The sequence below is a fragment of the Pteropus vampyrus genome, unplaced genomic scaffold (assembly GCF_000151845.1).
Source record: "Pteropus vampyrus isolate Shadow unplaced genomic scaffold, Pvam_2.0 Scaffold548, whole genome shotgun sequence".
Classification (NCBI taxonomy): domain Eukaryota; kingdom Metazoa; phylum Chordata; class Mammalia; order Chiroptera; family Pteropodidae; genus Pteropus; species Pteropus vampyrus.
In genome coordinates this window covers 2000445-2027050 of record NW_011889329.1, presented here as the reverse complement: position 1 = coordinate 2027050, position 26606 = coordinate 2000445, and the positions used below count along the sequence as shown (strand labels likewise).

Sequence of the window (26606 nt, the reverse complement as noted above, 5' to 3'; positions counted from 1 at the left end):
TTTTTCCTTCTGGCCTGTTCTTAGACATGCAGATATTTGCTTTGATGAAGTTTAAATTAAAACTCACACAATTCATTTGTATAGTATAATGGGTTGAATGTGTGTCTCCCCAAATTTTATATGTTGAAAACCTAATCTCAATGCGATGTTATCTGGATGTAAAGCCTTTGGAAGGTAATTAGGTCATGAGTGCGGAGCCCTCATAAATGGGATTAGTCCTCTTAAAAGAAGAGGCCAGAGAGCTAGCAAGCTCCTTTCTGCCATGTGAGGACACAGCAAGAAGACAGCATTCTGCAATGGAGAAGAGGGTCCTCACCAGACTATGACCATGTTGGCAACTCTTTCTCAGACTTTCAGTCTCCAGAACTGTGAGAAATAAGTTTCTGTTGATAAGCCACCCAGTTTATGGTGTCTTGTTATAGTAGTTCGAGCTAAGATACATAGCAAAACTTGTCTTTCATTGGCAACTTTTTACTCAAAAGAGGAAAGAGTGCGGACTCCCAGAAAGAAGCACCCAAAGCTAAGGCCATTTTAGTGTGATAGATTAGAATGGGCCATCTCATTTCCATATCTGGTGGCCAAGAGAGAAAAAAAGGAACTCCTTGAGAAAAGAGAATTCTGTCTGTGATGTCATAATGTCTAGAGGCTGCAAACCTTAACTGAAATCATGAAATTACTCAGAGCCTGCAATTTAAACTTTATTTCATATCTATGGTTAAATTACACAAAATCAATGAATAGTTTGTAAAGCTACACCACTGGACAGATGTTTACAGTTGAAATTGTGGGATTTACATGATGCTGACAAAAACATATATTTATAACATCCCTTATGTACAAGTAGCAATATAGACAGAGAAAATGCACCTAATCTCTGCAAACCATGCACATCACAGCAATAACACAAAGTGATTTTCTGCAACAAGGTTTTCCACTGGCTCAGGCTTCATCCTGCTTTCCAACAGTAACTATCAGTTTTAAGAGCAAAATTATCAATTAAAACAGAACAAAACTGAAACACCACGGTGATCTGCAGAATCTGTATTTTAAAAACACAATGTACACACAATAGTTTCACTCTAAAACACTTTGACTTCAATGTATGTTTGATTTTTTTTAAAATTCCTTTCAGTTTTTCAGTTCTCAGAATTCCCAGAACTACAATACCATCAGACAAAGCAAAATTTAGATATACTGAAAGAAACTCAGAGTCAAGAAAATTTATTTTTAAACTCAAGTAATCAACTTCTTGTCCAGTTTGTGGCCATATTGTTACAGACCAGATCACACAAATGAGCAGGTTTTCAAGATGTGACCTTGTGGCCACAATTCTAAGCATGACTTTCCTGAAAACATAAATGTCACTTCCAGTTGCCTTGTTTGTTAAACAGCCAGGGGGTCAATGTAAGTTCTTACAAAAACACATCAAAACTTGTAAAATGGAAACTTTCCAGAATCATGATGCTTCATAGCACAGTGGGTTATATACTTTTTTTTTGCCTTGCTCTATTTATAACTGATACCCTAAAAGTATTTACATACTGACTTATGATACTTAATCACTTTCCTCAGCTCGTATGCTGATACTTAACCTCACTGTAGAACAGTTTCCTTTTGTTCTTTTTAAATTCAAAACCCGGTAGAAGGTTAACTCAAAATATTGAGATACAGCTTTTGGTGTTACTGAATAACTCTGGCTATCCTAATGCTTATTCTACCACTTTTTTCTCTTGTAGTTGTCTACATTCTGTAAACATGAAAAAGAACTAATGGTCTAGAAATAGCCAGCCCAACTGGAAACATTACAATAAAAATGTACAAAAAGTAAATAACAATTCATTCACATTCAGGTTCAATTTTATGTGATCAAGAATAACTTTAACAATATTTTTAGAGACATTATCCTGTTCAAGAGTTTCCTGATAAGAACTTCACTACACAAACATTGACAAGACAGTTCTTTAGAAAGTACTGACTTTAATCCAAGATTATATATCACAATAAATTCAGCAACAGCATTTAGATAACAAGGAAAGATTCTGTAAATGGGTTAGTTCAGAATGAGCACAACTCAGAGAAGCCTTAAAATGAATGAGAAGCAGCGCCAAAAAGATTCAGAAATTGTTGAAATTACAGTGCCCAGAAACCATCTGGAAATTAAATCTTTACATTGGTATTTCATTTTTGGGAGGAAAAAAGTGTTTTGTTAATAAGAGATACACCCTGTTTAAAACCTTTGAACAGTAGTAGAAGGTAGAAAAGTTTAAAATTTTACACATTTCTTAAATAATAAGATGTGAGTCCTGTTCTACTTGAAAAGCCAATATTTTTGCATAAAACTATCCATATTTGGGAGAGAAATTTTTCATTTTCTACAATTTGGTAAAATTTACCATCACTTCTTACTCCATTTAAATAAAATCCTTGTTAAAATCAGACAAAAATGAAAGGTTTTGTGTTTAATTTTAGTGTTTTTTCTGTTTATACGCATGCCTACTCCAGATGGGGGAATGTTTACTTCCAAGATTGAGTTTTAACAGTGTATCGTAAATAATTTAAAGTCTATTTCTGAGCCATAAGTTTAATGACCATATTTTGTTTTCATTTTGTCTCTGTAACTAATTTAAGAACTTCTTAAAATACCTAAACAGCAATTTCTGGTGAGTCTAGTTTGGCTTTTGGATTTTATAAATACTCCAACAAACCAAAAAAAAAAAAGACAGTTTAATTACATATTGAAATGTGTTTTATCCACGCACAGTATAACATTTAATTGAAAGGCAACTGTAAAGGCAACATCTTAATTTTTTTTTCACTTCCAAATTTAAGGAAGCAGGATGTGTTTGGACACTCTTGTCTTTCAAGATTTGCCATATTTTCACTGGTGCTTTGAGAGAAGTGTCAAAAGCCTTAGGGAGCCTTTAACGCCATTTCTCTACACTGCCTATGTAGTCATTGGTGCCATTGCTGGTGTTGCTATCACTCTGTTCTTGGCCTGGGTTCTGCTTCTGGCTCAAATTCTGACTCAAACTCTGAGTCAGATTCTGAATCAGATTCTGAGTCACATTCTGATTTACATTCAGATTTGGGTTTTGACTGTGATTCTGACTTGGATTTTGGCTCTGGCCCTGACTCTGGCTCTGAAAATGGGTCTGAAGGAATCTTCCCTTCATAAATTTGCGTTGTTCCTGACGCTTCCTCCTAGCTTCCTGATGCTCCTTCTGCCTCATAAACTGATACCGTTGCAGAAAGAGGTCTTTTGCATAGCTGTACAATTCCATATCCAGAAAATTCAGTCCTTCAATACGCTTTTGGATTTCCTCATTGATCTCTACACTAGAGGCTCTAGTGGTATTATATTGGGTAAATGGTGAAATAAAATTCATGTTGAAGGTTTTCTCAAACAGATACTGAGTCTTCCGCTGATATTCAGTAAGGCCAAAGAATGCCATGTGCTTCAGATTCGATTTGGCACTTTCTAGGAGGACCTTGTTTCTTTGCTTTTCAGGCATGACAGAGAGGTTGTAGCAGCCTACTAGGGTCAGGTCAGAGAGCATGCGCACTTGGCGGTTGTTGGCTAGATTATAGGGACAGTCCATGAACTCTTTCAATGGGCAGCCAGACCAGTCATCACCAGTGTAGCAGCTGGGCAGCTCTTCCGACGTTGGGGGCCTTCCATCGCAGACATGCAGTGATGCTTTCCATGTTGCTCCTCTCTGGACATGCCTCCACTCACTCAAGTACCGGGACACTGGGTCTCGGAGGATGGTGATGTAGTGGAAGTTCCTATGGACAAAGCACAATGACCAACAGTCAGGTGACATAAGTGGTGTCAGGGAGGTGTATGGCATATGTTATGTTCACTGGCCAGTAAGGAAGGCTACAGGGAAATGATGGAGGTTTAGTGGCATTTGACCTATGAACTGTGCTGTTGTCCACACTGTGAGTCCTACTAGCCTGTCCAGAGAGCTAATTCTTTCACCAAATTTGCTGACATGAAAAGTTTAGGCTTAGGACATTGGCCTTGTCCTCTGTTCCAACCAATGACAAAATCCTTCCAATGACCTCATTTGCTAAGTAGGCACCCATTTTATTTCATACCTCACCTCTAAACCCCCATTAACTGATCATGAAATGGAGACTCAGTTGAAGTAAGTGATCTTACTGAAGTGATATGGAATTATGTGAACACAAATCCTACTCTTTCTTACTAAATGTACAAAAGCATTTTTTTCCAATATCTAGTCTAATCAGGATATCTTATTCAAAAACAAAATCTTATTGAAAGAGTATCTGATATGATATCCTTGAATCTGGCTGTTGTCATAACATCATGCCTCATACAAATATAGAAATGGAATGTAGAGTTAGGCAGTGAAGGCGAGGGCCTCCAGAAATAAACGTTTGGTTAATCATTGACTGAAATAGACATGGTATCTACCAATGGCATATATGCAAGCTACTACATTAGTTTCAGCTTTCACTCACATGCTAATTTTCCAAGATAGGAAACTTGACTCTGTCAGCATTAAAATGCCCCTTTTCTTTACCCACAGAAAGGACACCTAGATGTCAGCAAGAGCAGAGGCTTTGCTGTGAGGCTATCTTCACTTTAAAGCTGCAAACTGATAAAGTTCTTTCCTCAAATAGCAGACTAGCAAACATTTAAACCATAGCCCCCCCCACACACACACATATACAGCAGGTGCATACACATGAACCACACCCTAGAAACATTAAGGCCTATGATGTGATCAGGCACATTCGAGGAGTGAAACAAGCCTGGGGTAGGCTTTTAATAAGAAATGAGTTTCCACTCGGGTTCAGTGGATAAAAGATGAGGTCATGGAAGGGCATATTGTGGAAGGAAAGCAACAATAAACACCAAGCAGAGGGGAAGCCATTAAAAAAAACCTTGGAAATGGCATGAAGCTTTTCTGAAGCTTATTCGTTCCCATCTAAAGGAGTGATGGCTTTGTCCACATGCATGAGTTGCCAGAAGGAACCAACTCAACAACCCAGCTAACTGAGTCTGTTGGCTGGTGTCCTCTGAGGAAACATTTCTCTCAAGTCTTGGGCTTTGAGCAACTCAGGCACCCTGGGAACTATCCCGTATGCCTCTATTATGTGCATGGTGTTTCCTCTGCCTGGTGTGACCTTCCTTTCTTGAATGGAGAATTCTACTCATATTTCAATTTCCAGTCGAAGTACTATGTCGCCTCTGAGAAAATTTCCCTCATCACTTGCTGCCAGCTATCACCTCTTCCCTGTGTCACCACAGCACTTCTATACTTTAGTCTGTGTTAAAGCACTTTCGATACTGAATTGCAATTACTTGTTTGTATTTCTGTTTAAATTATGTTTTCCAGGACAAGGGCTCTTTGCTATTCTTTGATAACTGTCATGGCATCCATTCTAGCTTTGTACATCGGCTTTTATACCTGGCACAGAGCAGAATCTCAGTAACTCCTCTAATTGCTTATTTAATGAACTATTCCAAGGAAGAGGAGGATGAGAATTGGGAATTGGGAAGGACATGCCTCATTATATAAAAACTCTGAACAATCTTCCAAGTGTCTTGCAAAAAAAAATCACGGAAAGTTTTTTTTTAATCATCTTACATGTTTTTCAGGAATAAACAAGCATGGGGCATAGGAGAATCATCTGGGAGTGAGGCTGGAGAGGGGGACAAGACTACCTTCACTCATCTCACTACTTTCCTTGGGACCTGACTTTGCCGGTGCCACTCAAATTTATCTCAGTAAGGATCCACTACTAATGAGCAGCAGCTTTTGTTCCCTAGTAGCCTTTACCAATAAAGGTGACTACTATTCCTATGGGCTCCTTCCTTCCACTTCTAGTTTTGGTATTTATTCATTCATTCAATACATATTTATTGAGCCTTTATTCTAGGCCTGAAGTGATAGCTTAGTGGCAGTTTGTCGGATTATTTGGGGGAAAAAAGAAATTTATGAAGTCCAGTGACACATTTGGATTAATCTTTCAACAAGCTTTTCCAGGCATGCATTATGGGTGCTGCTGGGTGCTTTAGACCCCCATAATGTCAAGTTTAGCTGACAGTCTTCCTTCCCTAATTGTGTTTGCTGATTTAAGCCTATAGCGACATCTTCTGGTAAATCCTAGAGTGCACCCCAGTACAAGTCTGAGGCTCTCCTAACAACTCTTCCTTATCTTTCAGAGCAGAAAGTTTGCAACCACCAGGGTTAATGTCAGGGCCAATGTTTTGTAAGCACCATCTCCACAGTGAGAGAGAGGAGGCCCCACAGAAAGGCAGAGACAGACATTCAGAGAGTCTCTAATGTTCTGGATGTGTGACTCCTTTCACCTGAAGGTCCCCTGGTGCCCGTATAAGATGAAGGCAGACCAGCGTGGGCAGCCTCAGTCTCTACAGTGTAGGCATAATCATGGCAGCAGAGAAATTAGAGGAGCGTACATGCATGCACACACACTGCTCTAGTAATAACAGGTATCCTACACATTCAGATGACAATAACTCTAGTGATTCAGTGATTGGCAACAGCCCTTTTTTTTCAGGGAAAAAAGGCCCAGAGGCCCAGACTGCCACAACTGGAGATGCTTGATGCTTTTTGAAAAATAATCCCACAGGTGAAAAAGGAAGGCCTGCTGAAGGGCAAGTCTCCAGGAGTGTCTAGTAGCCTTCTGAATTGAATACTGTATTGGAGGTGGGAAGATAGGTAAGGATAACACCTGGGAAGTTTAGTTGGGCAAATGATCCTGAATGTTCACTCTTCTGAGTGAAGAATTGTTCGGAAAACACCAGAGAAGCAGTCTTCTCACCCAGATCAAATGAGGATATGAAAGCCCAACCTGATGAGAGTGTGACTGGGAATCAAATAGACACAGGGACACAGGTGGCGTTTTTCCAGTGGTCAGTTCAGTTCAGTTCAAGTATCTCATTTGTGCCTGGCACCGAGCACACTGATTGGGATAAGAGGCAGGGACCAAAGGAGAGCACTTCAGTATTATGTGTTGTTAATAATGGAGCAATGACACCGTACAGTCATTCTTAGCCTAACCTGATAATAGAGGAAGAATTTCCGAAGCTTTATTTTGAAAAACAAGTAAAAATTAGATGAGGCAAGAAGAGAGGAAAAGAGTATGAAGTAGAAAGATCAGCATGAGCAAAGGCATAAAAGTATGAACTAGCTTGTGTGTGGAGGAAGTGCACTGAAATTAAGGATGAAGAAATAGCAAATACCCTGGTTAAGGAAGACCTCGGGTGCCATATTTAAGAATTTAGACTTTTGTGGGCAATAGGGAGGCCTTTAAAAAATTTTAAGCAAGGAAGTAACATGATGAGGTCTGTTTTAGAACAATCACTGTGTATGGTGTGTGCAGATGAAATTAAGGAAATCAATTGAGGTTACTGTAGAAAACAAGACAAAAGAAGGGATGCAGACTAGAGAAATATTTGAGAAGTAGAACTAATAAGTCTTGGTGACAAACCGAATGTAGGGGAGAGAAAGAAGGGGTTAAGGATGCCTCCCAGGTCTCTGGTGGAAGGTTTGAAGTGCCTGTGAGATATCCAAAAAGAGAGTTGAATGGACAGATCTAGTGCTCAGAGAGTGATCTGGGCTTAAGATAAAGATGTGGACTTTTCAGCAAAAAGTGGTAGTTTCAGACTGTGAGGACCTACTTAGGGATTGGTTTTTAATTCCACACATGTGGCTTAAGATATTTAGGGATAGTGTTTAATATCCTGAGGTTTTGCTTCTTTATGCTAAATATGGTTTTCAACTATTCTACACACTGCTTCAAGTCCCCTCACTGTCCTCTTATTTGCCTCTGAATGTATTCCACTTTATTGCAATATATCCTCCAGGCAGTATGACAAGTAACAAGCAGGAACAGTCTATGCCTCCCTCATTCTTGACACCATTTCTCTTAATGTGGCCTCACATCACATCGGCCTTTTTGGCAGACACACCACACTACTGACACACAGTCAACTAAATTCTTTCATTCATTTACATGTATGCCATTTTGAAACCAAATCTACCTTGTCCTGGACTAATGCAGTTTATTTGTAGCTCTGTTTAATTTCTTGTTAGAGTAAGTCTAAGCTTGCCAAAATGCATCTGAATTCTAATTATATACCCCAAATATCTTCACCATACCTTGTTATTCCTTTTGTCAATGCCTATATCCAGGCACTGATCAAAGAGAACAAGATGTAGATGAGAGCAAGTCTGGGGTAGTTGCTGGAAATCTCCAGGTTGACATAAACCCAAAGGGTGCAGCTGAATGGATTGATTTAATTTTAAACACGTGAGCCAAGTTCGGCAACAGGAAAATCACACTTGGTCTGTTTCAGTTAATAATAATTAGACAGAAATATCTTGTGACCAAATGTGTCATTTAATTTAAATGACCAAGAGTCTCATTTTTAAATTGGAGTTATGACTCCCCATAAGTTACCTGGATTGATTTAATGACCATTGTTTAGTACCTCTATATGCCCATGGTACCTTTACAGGCAGAATACAATGAAAGGTATGCTACCTTGTACAAGTCTAAGGCAACATTTTCCTGTCATTGATAAGTAACTAAGGAAACAACAATGATAACCAATGAAAGAGTTGTCTGAGCAAAAAATCAGTGGGCCATTATGACTCCTCTATGTTGCTCACCAGTAACATCTGAACTTTCCCCAAGTTCTTCTGATTCTATTTCTTATTAGCTCTCAAATCTATCCTTTCAACTACTGCCTGGAATCAGACTCTCATCACTTCTCTGCTGGATTATTGCAGCAGTGTTCTGGCCCACCTCCCTACCTCTGTTCTCACTCCCATTCTATACGCCCATATGGAACACATTTGACCTGTCATTCCCTATTTAAAACCTCTCAATTGCTCCCTATCAACTATGACAGGAGTCCAAGCTCCTCCACGTGCTAGGCACAACCTTGTGGGACCTGGCAACCATCTTTTTTTGCCTTCGACCCTTATCTCTATCAAGCTCCCTTTATACAAGTCTTCTTCAACCATGAATGATTTTGCATCTATCGCTCCCTTCCCCTGACTCTAGGACATTTGGCAATATCTGGAGACATTTGGTTATCACAATTGGGGTGGCAGGTACTATTGGCATCTAATGGGTTAAATCTTGGGATGCTGCTAGACATGCTACAATGCAAAGAATTATCCAAACAAATATCAGTAGTGCCAAGTTTGAGTCCAGCTCAATACTCTATGCCCCAGGTACGTAAAAGTAATATTAATTTACCAAGTTGGTCCCAGGCAATGATCCTACATTCCCTTTCTTTTGTATATGGGATGTCCACTCTTTTGAATGGCTTCTACCTATCCTTTATATAGGTTATCTGGAAAACTCCTTCAAAACTCAACTCAAAGACTGCCTCCTCCATGAAACCTTTCTTGACCTTCCTGGGCAGAGTTAACTGTTCTAATTGCACTGGTATTCTCCTGTTGTAGCATTTATCACAATGTGCTGAGATTATCTCACGATTTGTCTGCTCCCTCCCATTGTACTACAAACTCTGTGAGGGCAGAGACCATGTATCATTTACCAATGTAAGCTCCTCTGGGCCTGCCAGAATGTTTGACATAAAATAAGTGATTGATAAAAGATTCCAGAAGCAGCAGAATTTAGGATGAGCTAATAGAAAAATGCATATAATTTTCATCGATAAGGAAAAGCCTCTAGATGTCACTATTAAATAACAGATATACCATTTTATACCTGTGATAGAACATTTTAAGAAGATCTAGCTATGAAGGAGATCTAGTAATATTTAGCAGTTGTCCCCGACCTTCTGTGCAGCAGCCCAATGGTAATGAAGGCTGGGATGCTTAAGGATATTAAGTGTAAGTAAATGGATGGAAACAAGAACCATATTTTTTTGTTTTATTTTAACAGTTTATCCTGCAATAAGTACCTCACTTCTAAGTCATGCAATCCTAGACTGTCAGACAAGAAGAAACCTTTGAGATGGCAAAACATCTAGATCAAACCCTTCACTTTAGAGGTGAGGAAATGAAATCAAGGATCTAAGAGAGGTAAGGGTTTGTCCACAAGTCACAAGTTGCCAATAGCCCTTGGGAATCAATCTATGTGCAAGAAATATTCCTGGGCTGAAGGCCTGTCTTTTTAGTAGACCCTGGTTTTGTGTCTGTTAATTACTTAGGACACCAAATAAACCAGGCCTAAAAGAATTCACTAACCCTCATGAAGGGAACACATTAGGCTACTGAGAGAGAGCACTTCCTTATACCAATGCATAGTCAGGAAATGGGGGCACTCCTGATTGACACACATAACTCCCAACAATACCATGAATCAGATGTTATTCCCATTACAAACATGAAGAAACTGAGACTTAGAGAGATATGATTTGACTCAAGGTCATGCTACAAGTTAAGTAGGGGTGCTTAGACTTGAACCCCTTTCTCTCTGACTCCAGAACCTGTATTCTCCCCATTCTAGTGCTGGGACACAAACCCATGACTTCTGTCTCTACAAACAAACTAAAATGGTTCTCAAATTGTGGCCCCAGAACCAGCAGCAGCAGCAACAGCAGCAGCAGCAGCAGCAGCAGCAGCAGCAGCAGCACTTAAAAACTTGTTAGAGATGCACATTCTTGGGTCCACCTACTGAAACAGAAATTTGGGGTTTAGACCTGGCAATCTGTGTTTTAACAATCCCTCCAGGAAATTCTGATGTATACGCTGGTCGAGTTTGAGAACCACTGTCCTATGCATGTGGCTTCAGAGACCTAAAGTTTCTCAGTGATCCCATGGAGTACCAAGAGGGTGGGCAAGCCAAGTGAGCTCCCAAGAGCAAGTCTGAGCTCCTTGCTGCAGTCCTTAGAGAAGTCCTAAGGATGCCTATTTCGAAAGTCGACGGAACTTTGTCTGAGTAAAGTTATAAGGATCTTGCTGCAAACCTTTACTTTAAGGTCACTGGTTCGCGAAAGGCCAGAGTCAGGTTTTTCCTGTACTACTCAAAGGGGAAAGAAATATCAGAGCCATTTTTTTATAGAAGGCCAGCAAAACTGTACCAGTTAATGTCTTAGTAGCGATCAGTATAAAGTTAATTTAAGAAAGGAAACCAATTCTTAGCCCGAATCAATAGGAGTAAAGATTTCATTATACATGTGTTTAGTTTTTTTTTTTTTTTTTTTTTTTTTTTTTTTTTTTAAGTTCAGTCTTTGCACATCTTGTTCTTGGAGTAATGATGAGTAGTAGAAAAATAAGAACTGTGGTTGGTGGTCCTAAGTAAACTCTCCAAACAGTGGGAGTTATGTATGACATTGAGTCATTAATGCTGAAGGTCTGGTCTCCTTCCTTGGTTAAAGATGTCTAAACCAACCGCATGGATTCTCCTATTGCATGTAAATGACTTAGTCAAAGCAAGGAAGGTGGCTTTTATATCAAACAACATTAATATATGAGTATAGGCTAAATAAAATTATAGTTAATTGATGCAGGGAGCAAGGCCAATCCTTGGGAGCCCACTGTTCTACAAGACAACCAAGACTTCTACTGGTTCTTTGAATGTATAGACTAGAGTCCTCAGCAGGAATTGACCATTCCAGGAAATACTGGACATAAAACCACCTTGGAAAAAGCTAAGGTCTCATACCCACCAAACAAGCTATTCAGTTCTCCTTGCAGGTGTTTTCTGCTATTCTTCAAATCTCACCCAATGGAGTTCTGTGTATATAAGGTAATACTTTAACATATTAATTAATTGATTTTCCCCCTCTGGTTAACCTATTTGTGTGTATTGTGGGGAAACACTCAACAGAACACAAGTGAGCTTTCATTAATCAGAAAGACATTTTTCTATGTCATTCTTCTTTTTTTCTTTCTTTCACAAAGCAGGAAAATGATGTTTTCTTCTCCACTGAAAAAGAAGGAAAGATTTCTACTGTCTGTAAATTCAAACCTAATGTAGAATTCTTCACACAATAAGTCCTGGTAATATTTACTTTTAAAAAGAAAATCTAGCTCTCTTCCTTCCCACAGCCCAATAGGATCCAAAGCACATAAATCTAAGGACTTTTACAAATAGTGAAAAAGCTGATTTCTTAAACAAGATGTGAAATTCCAAGCTTTAAGACCTGTAGTTTCCAGCCTTCACCCAGAGTTTACTCAAAACTTTTCACTTGACAGCTTGAAAAGTTTTGCAGCTTACCCTGCACCCTGAATTTTTTTGCATTCTAAAATTATTTTGTGAGTCTAGGTTCATTAATATTCAGTGTATTTTTTGAGGTAGAAAGTTCTACAGAAAAAAAAAAAGCCTTCAGTGTGTATATGAGGTAGCTGGGGCCCTATGAAGTGTTATGATCTGCCCATGTCACACAGAGACCAGCTCTGCCACTGGTTAACAAACTCAGGCTTTCTGACTTCCCTTCCAGAGACTCCTCCCTTTCTGCATGGTACTTCTCAGATTTCTGAGTGTTTCTAAGTGGCGGCCTCCTGTCAAACTGTCATCCCCTGTGGGCTGGCATCAGGAGCAGCCAAGGATACACCTGGTTCACTTCTTTTCTCCAAAAGAGGGGACAGAGATGAAGAGCAGTAAACTTAAACCTCTAGGGGACAGGAAGAGGCTTGGGAAGTGTCTACATGTCACCACTGAGACTACCATGGTTAATGTCTTGTTATTAAGATGAGCATCTTTAGTATCTCTTGTGCTGGTAACCTATTTTTCCTGTCCTATCTTTTTATTGGAAAGTACATCCATTGCAAAACACTGCATGTTGAAGGTCTCAACTAGGAAGTAATAAAACTGGTAACTTCATGACATTCAATTCAGTAACAGCCATGCACAAGTTGGAGATATTGTATTATTTTAGCCCTAGAGTTGAGAGGCTTGGGCTTGGGTTGTAAGAAAGATATTTTATCAATCCATGATCAATGTACCAACTCTGAATGACCCCCCAAATTGCCATAATTAGAGCTGTGGGCACAGTAGTGAGGAAGCCATATGTATATGGGCACATGCTCTCAAAGAGCCTAGATTTTAGTTGGGAGATAGGACCACAATTCAGTGAGGGCGGTAAAACTAGAACATAGTAAAGGGCTAATTGTGTCATACACAGTGTCAAAGTGCAAAATGAGTCAGAGTGGAGAGAGTTTACTGTGTGCTATTGTAATGAAGAAAGGCTTCATGGAGGAGGAGAGAAAGCTAATTAGGCTATAAAGGGTAGAAAAGATTTAAGTAGGTGTGTGGTGGGTAGGGTAGGAGGCATTCTGACATGAGCAACCAGCATATAGTGGACCTACTAATAAATATGATTTAATGGGCATGTACATTGTTCCAGGCGCTATGCTAGATGATTCCTCACAGAGCCCCATTATACTGGTGCCTTCATTTTGGGCACAGTGTATGTAATGATTCAAAGGGTTGACTCTAGAGCTGCACTGTCCAATATAGCCACCAGCCATATATGGCGAATGAGCCTTTTGAAATGTGACTAGTCCAAAATAAGAAGTGCTTTAAGTGTTTTCAAGCATATGTACTGAGATTTCCAAGACTGAGAGGAAAATAAAATGTCTCAATAATTTATTATTTATACTGATTACATGTTGAAATAATATTTTTGATATATTGAGTTAAAAAAAAGTTTTATTAAATTTAATTTCACCTGTATCTTTTAATGTGGTTATTAAAAGATTTAAAATTACAAATGTGATTTACATTATATTTTTGTTGGACTGTGCTACTCTAGAGCCAGAATGCCTGGGTTCAAATTCAGCTCTGGCAGTTACTTGTTGTGTCGGTTTGGGCAAATAACTTTATGCTTCTGTTTTTCTCATTTGTAATGTGGGGAAAACCACAAAGTCTCAATGAAGATAAAATGAAGACATCTATCTATCTATCTATCTATCTATCTATCTATCTATCTATCTATCTCTATCTATCTATCTATCTATCTATCTATCTATCTATCTATCTATCTATAGATAGATATCTGTCTATCTATCTATAGATAGATATCTGTCTATAGATAGATATCTATAGATATATATATATATATAGAGAGAGAGTTCTTTGAAATATAGCACTCAACAAATGTTAGTTAGTTACTATTATTGTTATTGCTGTTATACAGATAAGGGTATTCAGCTAAAAGATGGTCTTTAACCATCCTAAAATCACAGAGCTAGTTAGTGACTGTCAGGTCTGTGTGACTCTTGAGCCCAAACTCTTGCCCACTGCCCTGGTTAATGCCCTATTTGGTCTTTATACCCTCACTGTCAGGCATGTCTGAATCTTCAGCATATGTGCGCTCACTGAGCATAGCCTCAGGAGCCACAGGCCAAGGGCACAAATGGAAGCAGTCAGAAATGCCAGGATGTGAAAGGAGGAGCTGATTCTGTGGTTTTGGTGGACCTGTTACAGAGCCTTAGGGATGGAATCTGAGCACTATCAGAGCTGGGGCCGGGGTGGGGTGCATTTGGTGACCATTTTAGCTTAAGCTTCCCATTCCATAGATGAGGAAACCAGATAGTTGGTTCCCTTGCCATTGTCCAGGTCGCGAGAAATCCAGAGACATATGGAATCATTTCTTTAGAAACCTCCGCAAAGACAAGAAATCAGATTTCAGGGTTTTTTTGATACAGTAGGCAGTCAATAAACATCATTTAAGATAACTGTGAGCACTTGTTCACCTGTAGCACATGTGCTGTCTGGGAGGCAGACACTTGGAATGTGCTTTGGTGAAATGGTTAGAAGAAAACTAGTCAAGATAAATGCCCATTCTCAGCACTGTGCTATTTTTTCGGAACAGCACAGGGGACGTGTTATCCTCTAAATCAGTGGTCCTCAACCTTTTTGGCACCAGGGACTGGTGTCCCTATGAGAATCTAATGCCTGATGATCTGAGGTGGAGCTGAGGTGGTGATGCTAATGCTGGGAGTAAGTTGCAAATACAAATGAAGCTCCACTTACTCACCCATTACTCACCTCCTGTTGTGCAGCCCGTTCCTAACAGGCCACGGACCAGTACTGGTCTGTGACCTGAGGGTTGGAGACCCCTGTCCTAAATGAAGGCTGCCCTTCTTGAGTTCCGGGTTGATTTCAATGAGCTTTAATATTGTTTTAAGGTGATGAGAGATGAAGTGCAAATCTTGGTTTTTGCGAGGGAAGCAGATTTTGTTAACCATTTAAATTGTAAAAAATTGTAGCCATTCAGAATTTCAAAGGCTGGCAAGATCGTGCCGCCTTTCCCCTGGGAGAGTTTTTTCTGCAGATATTCAGACCACAAAAAGTACAGTTACTGGATAACATGGTGTGCTGTGTGTGTGTGGAAATAAGCATTATATACAGTGCCAGGCACAGTCTGTTTCTTTACAGTGATAACTTTGGGAATGGAAAGGAACCTCACTAATCCTGCGCCAAACATCTTTACCTAAAAAAGAATTCAATGTCGCATTGGAGTGAATACAGGAAGAGACTCCAAAAACAAGAAGATCCTGCTTGAACAGAAGGAATTATTTTGAAGGTTATGTTAGTGCTAAAGGCTTACAAGAGGTCTATAAGTTCTGTGCGACAGTTTATTTTTCACAGTGTAGATAAGACACTCTGGCTACTTGTGTTTTCCATTTAAGGTGAAAGGAGAACCTACCCCAGAATCAGTGTTGTAGCATTGGGGAGCTTAGGGGGACAAATGCCCTCTCCATTCCCTCCCCAGTCAAAGGATGCTCCTCCAGGTTGCAACTGAGTAACACACTCTAATGTCCTAAGTCCTATAGAAACAATATTTTTGTACCTGTCCAAAATGTGCCACAGTGGGAAAGCTTACAGTATGTGAAATGAGACATCTATGTATTTTGTGAAATATACATCATGGTTCCATTTGGTTGGTGAAAGCATAAACATCCCACAAGTTTTGATAGAGTGCGAATTCTTTTTTAAAATGACATTTTACAAGCACCATCTTGTGCTAAATGGGATCCTGTGTTACCAAAAAGGAGTGGGGCCATTGTGTAGTCTCAGTATGGGAATAGTTCACTGAACAAGAAGCTGAGAGTACTCCATAGCCCCCTGCAAGCACAGACAGAACTCTAGCCTGCTCTTCAGATGGTTGAGAGTCATGTCCTAGATGTGTAAACCAACCAACTTGCTGAAAGACAATGACCCTGTGAAAGGAACTGATGGGAGCCACGCACAGGTGAAGGTAACACACTCATATTTTGCACAACATAGCGGGGACGGCAGGCCTATCAGAGGTCACATCATCCAATCACCTTACCAACAAGCACACCAAAGCCCAGAGATGGATGATAGGGGCCCCTTTATAGCAGAGTCATGAACCAAAACCAAGTCTCCAACTCCTTCCTCAGGTCTCAGAATATCATGACAAACAAGAATCAATTTCTGGAAAGTGCAGACCCTCTGTTTGCTAGAAGCTCACTAATTCTACACTGAAAGATTTGAAAGCCATAAAGGACTAAAAGTCAATGCTCAGACTAAGAGATGTCTGACTCTGATTTTCTAACTTAAGGCAAATGCTTGAGGGTGACATCACCTTCAGACTCTTACATTAATCATTCATTTTGAAGAAGTCAGTGGGAAGTCAGATTCACTTACATGCTACATTAACCACCTATAGAGATTTCCCTCCTGTCTTGGCTTTTTTCCCTGCAATTCAGGCCAATCCTTAGAGATAGTGACCTGCAGCAAGTTGGATTTAAAGCCACAGATGATAACTCTACTTGACATCCTCCTTTCCGCAACGATTTTTCAGAAAGGTCATCTGAAGAAAATCTATTGATATCAGTGCCTGGAAGAAGGAAAGAGGTGAGAAGGAGGGAGGGAGGGAGGGAGGGAGGGAGGGAGGGAAGGAAGGAAGGAAGGAAGGAAGGAAGGAAGGAAGGAAGAAAACTGGGTGAATAACAATCAGAAGTTTCATGTGCAATGGTGAATGGCTCACTATTCTTATATCTTTAGTTCCTCACACTCCCCTGAAGTATACAAGACAGGAGATAGAATAACCATTTTTCAGATGAGGAACTTGAGCCTCAAAGGAAGTGACTTGCCCAAGGATACACAAGTAGTCAGTAGTGGGTCTAGGACCAGAACCCATGTCTCCTAACTCTCAATTCAGTGTTTTCCCCCACTGTACTCTGTTGTACACATTAAGGCTCAAATGGATGTCTTCTTTCTTCTTTTTTACCAGGCTGTACATTCCTTAAAGGGTAGGACTACTGGACACCTGTCCTATCCCTTAACACAGGGCCCAGCGCCTTATGGAAATGCAGACTAGTGGGTCAGTTGATGAAACATCTACCATAAAGCCTGGAATTGCCCATGATGCTCCTTTTTGCCTTCTCCCACCTCACTGTACATCAGCTCCTCCTCCCAGGTGATTTATCACTAATCAGAGTCCAAGGGCATTATTCCCCTAGCCATACAAGCCCCTTATTACCAAGACTACCCTTTCTGTGGCTTGCTACAGCTTTTCAGGTTCCAGTGTTGGCATTCTCCAGCCAGGAGAGACTGCTGCACACATGATGCCACCTGACAAGGTGAAGAAGGCCCCTTCCCCTCAAACACTTCCCCTCTGAGGCCTAGAATCCTATGCTTAATTACTATTTCTTTTGTTCTTCATGGCAGCCAGAAGATATTGTCCTCTAATCTCCATCACCTGTCCTATATTTCTGCATTCTAGCCTTTCTCACTGGACTCTTCTTGGCTTAGGCTGCTCAAAATCTTAGATCTAGAAGAAACAGTGATTAGAAAAACCTTTTTTTCCAAGGCATCATGTACTTAGCACCACCATAAGGATTTCCATTTTAGAGAGGCATCCTCTGAGAGGCAATGCTGTATCCTCTTCACTTAGGGAAGAATTGCTTCGGGAGGCAGGACAAATACTATAAGGCCTCCTGCCTTCCTGAAATCACAGCCTGTAGGTGACTGACCACTGTGAGCAGGTGAAGCCTGCTTCAATAGTCACAATCAGGAAGCCTGTTCCTTTCTGCTCAAAGAAAGCATGGGAATTTAGAATGAGGACATTTGGTGACAGTTTTGATCAAACTTCTTTTCCTTTTCAGAATCATGAATCAGTCATGAACATATTATGTTAGAACAAGATTTGATCTCCCTGGAGCTATTTTTGAAATCACATTGTTTCCCTACCCCACTTCCTTCCATTTAACATTCGTGAGTCAAGGTGTGACTAGAAATATGTGCAAAGAGAATACATCGATGTTCTCATCTTCTGTGTGGTGGGAAGAATGTGCTGACAGTTGAAATAAGGGCAGGTACATTTTGGAGAGGCCAGTGTTGCTAAATTTCAGTGTGGCAAGCATACCTCAGGCAACAAGCAAGCCACCTTTGAGGTTCTTAAATAAATTGAAGTATTTCTATTACTCAGTTCATTTTCAAGGATTAAAGATCTATTAGTCCAAACGTTTTTGAAGGCATAACACCCTCTTTGTTCTCTGCTAAAAACTTATCTATGGTAATGATTTTTTAGTAAAGCACTGCACTTTTTCTTCCTCTCTCATTAGATTTTCACAACATGCCTGTGAAATAGATAGATCCACTCCATTTCATAGGCACAGATATTAGTGCACAGAGAAGTGAAAGGTCACAAAGCTAGTAAGTGATCAAGTTATGTATGTCTGAAACCCAAGTCTAGACATTCAGAATCATTCTACTCCCCCATGACACTTTGCTCAATTATTTGAGAATGATAAGAATTTTGTGTGAAGTGGCGCAGAGATTTCTGTAGCACCCTAACAGGATGTGCAATGAAGGCTGGCCTTGTGAGGTAGCATGGTTTTCAGAGATGCTGGGAGCACAGCCCCTTCTTCTCATGGTTGGCCAAAAAACCACAATGCGAGGTTTATTCCTTTGGTTTAAGGATCTGCCTCCTGTGTGTCTGGAGGGAAGGTAAGGGATAAGGGGTAGAGGGTCATAAGCCATAGAGACTTATCAGTCATTTAGATGGGGGAGGCTCTAAATGACCTGTAAGATATCCCTCCTATGAATTTAATAACAAGGTCCTGCACTGAAGAGGGAGAAGGGGGTGTACAGAACATGTATACAGGTGGATACTGTGTTTTGAGGAAGGAAAAGAAAGCTAAAAAGAAAAGCTAAGGACACTAAAACAAACTTGACTGTCTAAGAATTTTGCTGGGGGTAAGTACCTATCAGGAATCTCTGGTTTAAAAGTAAATGTGAGAGCAAAGATGTAAAGGGTGAAGAACAGGCTTTGCAGAGAAAATTACCAGGCTTATTTTTAGATGAATAATGTCTATGGTTTATCACTAAGTTACTTGTCCAGTCTAATCTTCCATCCTATCACTGTTCCCCTGCACATGGACACCCACACTCTAAGCAAACCAAACTCTTCCTCCCTGTCCTCACATTGCTGTCTCCTGCTTTTGCTTATGCTGGACCTCCTAGGCACAACATTGCCTGCTCCTCTATACCTGTCTTTCAGAATACAACTGTCTTCTCAATATTTCCTTCCTTGTTATGTCCACAGCTGAACTAGTCATGCTTTCCTTTTAAACTCCAGAAAGGGTTATCTAGACTTTTCTTAGTAGATCCCATCCATCTGACTTTGTAATGTAAGGTATTCATGTCTAAGTCTTCTCATCCCTTCAAGACTATGGGCATCTTGGAAATAGGGCAAGGCCACATCCTCTTTATATCTCTTCTCTCTCCCCATGGACCTAACTGTCTCAGAGTCTTAAGAAACAACCAGTCATTGGTAAACGATTTCTAGTTAAGAGCTCAGTATCTGGAGTCAGAGAGTTCTGGAAATGAGCCCTAGCTTATGTGACCTTATGCAAATTACTTAAGCTCTTTCAGTATTGATTTCCTCATCTGTGAGCACCCACTTCACAGTGTTGTGATTTATCAAGTGAGGTAACCCATGTTAGAGTGATCACCATGATGCAGGACACCTGGTATGCATTCTACAATTATTTGCTATTAATATTATTCTCTTAATGAAATGTGTTTTCCTCTAAGGTTTCCTTTATTAATAACCAACAGAGCCATTATTTCAGAAGCAAAGGGAATCAAGTTAGGAGGGTTGTTAAATGCTCTGACTCATACTATATTTATAGTGACATGTACTCCATCAGAATGCAGAGAAAGACAGGAACTGGTTTCAATTTAAAGCCAATATTTCTGTGGTCCACATGCTGAATGCCACCAAAGCCTCCATTCCCTGGTGGCGGTTGTAGAGATGGAATACTGGCAGTTTTTCATTTTTCAGAGTCCACTCACCCTTCCAAGAATCTCAATGCCTCATTGATTCATAATACAGTGCATAAAGATTTCATTTTTCCTGCCCACAGTGATACATTATGGAAGCAATCTGTTTTGCCACTGAAAAGTTTGCTTAGTAGAAAAATTTGGAGTTTTGACATTCAGGAAATTACAGTCATCTGTAAAACACGATTGATATGCCAAGGCTAACATTTTCATTGCACTCGCAGAGCCAGAATAACTGTAATAAAATATGTGTTACCCCACACACATTTCAAGATCTTTTAAGGAAATATTAGTTAGCTCTGAGAACCTCTCCCAAGACTCCAGGGCTGTAATGGCTGTGAAAGTGAGTTGTTCACCATTCACAATGAATGTACCATACATTGACCTAAGACAAAGGGATGGCTGAACACAACTTTTGACTTGGTCTTGGGTTTGAGGCTGGCACTCTGTTTTCCCATGCCTCTAGGTTAAAAACATGAAAGGGAATCAAGGAAAGTAAGTTAAAAAATTCCACTCCCATTGTGGAATTATCCAGCCATAAAGGCACAGGTTTATATTAGATAGAATTTGAAGTTGAAGGCTTACAAAAGAGAAATTAGTCTGTTGTATATCAGCTTACATTTTAAATTTGCTATCTATATTATTATACCCAAGTATTTCTTTGTCTTTTTTCCAAGTACAATTTTCAGTGATAAAGGACATCAGAAGCCCAGGGCTCTGGAGCTATTCGATTCTTCAACATTTGATTTCAGAATAATAAATACAATCAATTTAGCTGAGGAGTATGGATGATCTTTATGGCCATAATGAGGGAGCTGTCCATTCAGAGTCAGGTTCGGCTAGGTTATGGGCAGTTTTCACTTGGTCTTCATCCATTGAGACTGATGCGGAGTACATATGCACACTTTGTGGTTCTAGGGGCAAAGAGACATGTGTCACTGCCCTTGACATTGAAAAAAGCTTAGAGTGATCCCTACCTGATATTGTGTCAGCTTCTTCAGTACTGAAAAAAGCATTCTGCACAAAACATGTGAGTAAGTCTGACTGATGGATCAAGCAGTTGTTAAAGTACTTGGAGAAGTCCAGTATGTACCCATACTCAAAGAATTACAGCAAACAGCAATTGCTCATTGACCCTTTACTATGTGTCAGGCATGAGTCTAAGTGATTAACATGCAGTAATTCATTTAACTATTGACACCGTACAGAAGGTAGGTGATAGTATTATCATCATCTTTTTATGGATGAATAAACTAAGGCACAGAAAGTTAAGCAACTCTCCTAAAGTCGCACAGCTAGTAAGAGCTGTAGAGCTGGGATTCAAACCTCCAACAGAGTGGCTGCAGAGCTCATGCTCTTAAGCTATACTGCCTTACTTAATTTTTTTTAAAGCCCTCTCTCGTCAAACATGTTGCCTGGATTCTTCCTCAAGTGTCCCATACCTGTGGTAGAAAGACTTTCTTGTCCTATTGAAGCTCTTTGCAAGAACTTTTCTTTCTTTTTTACATTTACAAAACACTCTCCTCTTGCCCCAAGTTAAGCTTCTTGCAGCTAACAATGTTGTTTCATTGATTTCCTTACAGTGGTTGCATAGATGCATAAGGGGGCAAGGCTAAAGCCAAAGATGTGGGGAGGAGGAGAGATTGGATGCCAAAGATAGTTTGGTAAAGAATACGCGTACCTAGGAACATTTAGACCTGCCAGCAGGGAAATAAGAAAAGTGATTTCTCAAAGGGACACTGAAGATCCATTTAACCCCACCAGGCCTAAGCTATGGAGGTACCCAAATCATGGTTCCTGGTTCCCACTGCTTCCTTCTGGGCTTTACTTAGGCTGATTTGGCAACTGATTGAGGGAGATTGAGAAGAGAGCAAAGAGGATCATCAGAATAACAGGATGAGGGGAAGTAGAGGTTAGAGGGGTGGAGAAGATAGAAGGAGGAAAGGGGAGTCAAGGTATTAGTAAGGAAAAGAAAGGATGAAGGGAGAATAGAGGAAAGAACAGAGAGGGAAGAAAAAGTAGAATAAATAGGAAGATGTGATGCAAGTGGAGGTGGCTAAGAGAGGAGGGAGACTGAGGGGAAAGGCAGATAGAGATGCTTTCTCTCTTCCCTTCTATGATCCAAATCCTGTCCACATGGGCTCTTACCTCCTCTAGTAGCCTTACTCGACAACTTGTTGGGCACTGCTGAAAGGCTTATATTGTGCCTGGGGCTCCATCTAGATGACCTTGCTGTTTGCCTTCTCTGAGTCCCAAGTGCACTTAGAGTCAGTACTTGACTCTTTTCTCTGAATTTTTACACACGCTATTTTTGTTGTTGTTGTTGTTGGTAACTAGGCTGTGCACTCTTTAGAGGTTGGGATAAACTCTTACAGCATTATTTTTATCCCCAAATCTCTCTCCAACCATTACAGGAAATCCTTGAAGTACTAACGTGACTGATATCTTAAGCCTCTAATGAGCACTAGTTCATATGCACACACTTTATTAGGAAGTAAATAAATATCCTTGCAAGCATCAAATACAAGACAGGGAAACCTTACTTGAAAGGAAAGGCACTTTTTTGGAGATTGTGGATGCCAGCGGAAGGAACCAAAAGGACACTCAAGGGAAGAATGGAGTAAGTACCCAAAATACTTCCCTCACTTAACAATTCCCCCAAAGTTTATCTATTATCTAAAGTGAGAGATCCCTGATATATTCATGTCCTTATATATCATTCTTCTCTATTTATATGATATACATAAACTCAACTTTAAGAAATAGTTCTTAAATATTCCTAGATATGAGTAAGAAAGCTTTTTGGAAGTCACTTCAAATCCTTTTTTGAAAGTAGGCAGGATATAAAAAAAATGGGGGCAAAAATAGCATCCCTTTTATCTTTGAGATGTCTTACAAATTGATTTAGAGGGCTTTTTTTATTACCCTGTGAGTCACATATTTGGCTTACAGCAGGTTTTGAAATCTAGAATCTATAAAAAGGACCTAACATTGTGAAAAAATTTGAGGACACTCTATCCAGACGATTCCTGTGTTCACTGCTAGGCTTGCCTGCCTCCTGGTACCACCTAAGGAATTGAGGATGCTACTAGGGCTTGGGAACTAGCAACATTCGGTCTATTCGGTGCCCTCTTCCTCCAAGGTGAGGCAAGTGACACTCACCCCTCAGAGACTGCCTTCAGATAGGACTCTCACAACACCTGTGGATTATTGAGAGTGGGAAGGACTTGGAAGGTAGGCAAAAGACAGGTACCCATAGTGCCCTGGTCTCATTTAGCAATTAAAAGTGCTTTCCTTTTCAGTCTCTCCTGCTTTGAATCTACACTGACCAGGCCCATTTCTCTTTAGTAGTCAGTTTTCAGGACATCAAGAAAGCAAAGCCTTTGGAGGGCTCTGTAGGCACAAGCTTCAGAGTGGGGGAGCTCCAACACTCCTCTCCTAGTAATTTCCTGGATGTTCTTTCCATCCGAAACCCCTCCACAAAGTTCTCTAGCTTCATTAATTCAATCCCTTACACACATAGCAATTCTCTTCATTCCCATCCCTAGATAGTTTCTTTCACATCTCCTCCTATTCTGTTTCCTCCATCTCCAGGGTGAACAAAGACCCAACAGACATTTACACTTACAAAACAATTACATTTACACTAGATAGCTCTCAACAGCTGAAAGAAGCACAACTATAATTCATATATAATAGAGAGTGCCTATTCATCACCCGCATTTACAGTGCCTTCCAACAGAATACCCTGTTTCAGAAATTGGTATCTGAGGGAGAGAGCCACTAAAATTAATCAATGAGTTCCAAATAATGTGCTACATACCTTGAAGTGAAAATACACCAAAAGTATGAGGAAAACATATTTAGCCCTTAAAGTTTGTTGAATTTAATTTGAACTTTCATTGATTTCATTTAATACAAAGATTATATAATCAGGAAGTCAGTAGCAATTTAAAATACCAAGGCTAGTCTTCACCCATCAGGGAACTTGGGTAATATGTAGTAATGACTACACCTGATAACTGTAGTAAGGAGATTCCCATTTAACTGAATTGGAAATTTAACAAATATTAGCTTACAGAAACTTAATAAGTGCAATCAAATTAAGATGGGCCACTCAGACATACCATGCTGACTTGCAAACACTCCACAATTAACAGAGATTCGTGATGTGAATGATTTAAGTTCAGTTTTTTCCCCCCCTCTGGGGGTTCAGCCTTGGAACTTTTTTTTTTTTACTAGACACTTAGAAAATGTCATCTTTTATTTTAGAAAATGTTACAAAAGTGTTATTGACATTAATTCTCAAATACTGCAGCATGTGTTGCTGATTCTCCCTGCTTTAACAGTCAGTCAGTACCTTCTCTTTGGGATGAGGATAATTAATATCAAAGCGTTAGCTCTTGGGAGTGGTAATAAAGTTTGGCAATGGTAAAGTGACCATTTTAAAATGTATTATGGGGAGGAAACATGGTGGATTGAGAACTCCCCTTGAAACAACAATAAGCTAAACATCTAAAACTCAACTAAAAACACCCAAACTGCACACCAGCATGTCTGAGCGTGGGATCTGTGCATAAGAGCTACCACAGGTCAGAACCCTGGGAGGTGGGCAGTGTACTGGGAGAAATAAAGAAGCTGCCTCTCACAGCCTCTGGAGCTCCCTGTAGAGGGAGGGGGAAGGGAGAAGGTGCAGTGAGTTCGTGGGGTGAGTTCTCTGAACAGACCTGCCTGGGAGAGTTTGTGAGTAACATGCAGCCAGCGGCAGGGCCCAGTCATAAGGGCAGGAGGCACAGAAGTCAATGGCAGAGAAACAACAGTTGATTCTCACCAGACTCGGTTGCAAAACTGAGGCTGCGCTGCGTTCCCTAACCCCTAACCCAGAGGGCCCCTTCACCCATACCCTATGAAACCGATCACCACGGAGCCCCAAGGAAAGCTGAGCAAATGCTACCGAAACTGTTGCTAACACTGACAGGGAATGAAACTGAGGATAGCAAGTGTGATTAAATATCTACAAGAAAATAAAGGCACTATATAAAGGCATTATTAAGATTTTATATAAAGCAGGGATTCAAGATGTTTAGACACCACCTACTGGGAACCAAAATAAGAGCGCCTTCTTTGTAGCAGGCTAAAGAGAGTCCTTTATATAATAAATCTTCTTTCTGGAAAAACAACAAAATATACTCCCATTAATGCCTAGGCAGAGAAATAGTCCATTAAACACCATGATCAACCAAGGTAACAAGGCATCTCAGAAAGAAAGAGAAAAATCTCCAGAAAATACGATTACAGACATAGAAATATGCAATTTAAACGACCGAGAATTCAGGATGGTACTTTTGAAAAAAAAACTCAGTGAGTTCCGAAATGAATAATATAACAATTTCAGGAATTGAAAAAACAACTAGATGAGCAGAACAAGGAGATTTAAACCTTCAAAAAGAACAAAATAGAGATCTGTTCTTTTTAAACCTTCAATAAAGAACAGATCTAGAGATTAAAAAAAAAAGCAGTGCAAGAGTTGAAAAATGAAATAGCAAGCTTAGGAAATAGAGTTGAACAAATGGAAGAAAGGATCAGTGATACCAAAGACAGAAATCTAGAAATAAATCATAAGAAAGAAGAGAGAAACCAAAGAATAAAAAATAATGAAAGAGAAATGCAAGAACTAGCTGATACCATTAGAAGAGGAAACATAAGAATAATGGGCATTATCAAAGGCAAGGTAAAGGAGCAGGGACTAGAAAGCATTTTCAGACAAATGGTTGAGAATTTCCCAAATCTAAGGAATGAGCTGGAGCTTGGAATTCAAGAAGACAACAGAACACCCGCTTACCTCAACCCAAAAAGGCCTTCACCAAGACACATTGTATTAAAATTATCAAAAATCAACAACAAAGACAGAATTCTCAGGGCAGCCAGGGAGAAGAAAATGGTAACTTATAAAGAAAAATCCATTAGATTATCCTCGGACCTCTCAGCGCAGACCTTAAAGCCAGAAAGAATGGAATAGAATATCTAAACTATTAAGTGAAAGGGACTACCAGCCTAGAATAATGTATGCAGCTAAGCTCTCATTTAGATATGAAGAAGAAATCAAGACATTTCCAGACATACAAAAATGGAGAGAATTCTCCACTACGAGGCCTGCACTACAGGATATACTGAAAGGGGTCAACTCACCTAAAACAAAATGGTAAAAAAAAAAAAAAAAGGAATACAGTGACCATCAGGCAAAAAGAAGCAGAAGAGTGTAACCCTTACTAAGAACAGTGCATTATAAATAAAAAGAGAATTGCTATAGCAAAATAGTAATGAATGTTCAGTATACATAGGGACAAATTGAGATAACA

General features: G+C 39.9%; 1 protein-coding gene across 1 annotated transcript in view; it reads right to left on the bottom strand.

Annotated features, from left to right (window-relative positions):
* Positions 1–688: 688 nt before the first annotated feature.
* The window catches only part of HS6ST2 (heparan sulfate 6-O-sulfotransferase 2), a 327544-nt gene continuing 301626 nt past the window's right edge, over positions 689–26606 (bottom strand). Inside the window, exon 3 of the mRNA XM_011383868.1 lies at positions 689–3786. Within this exon, the coding sequence (XP_011382170.1) occupies positions 2922–3786 (865 nt within the window). The 3' untranslated portion in view covers positions 689–2921. The remainder of the gene's footprint in view (positions 3787–26606) is intronic.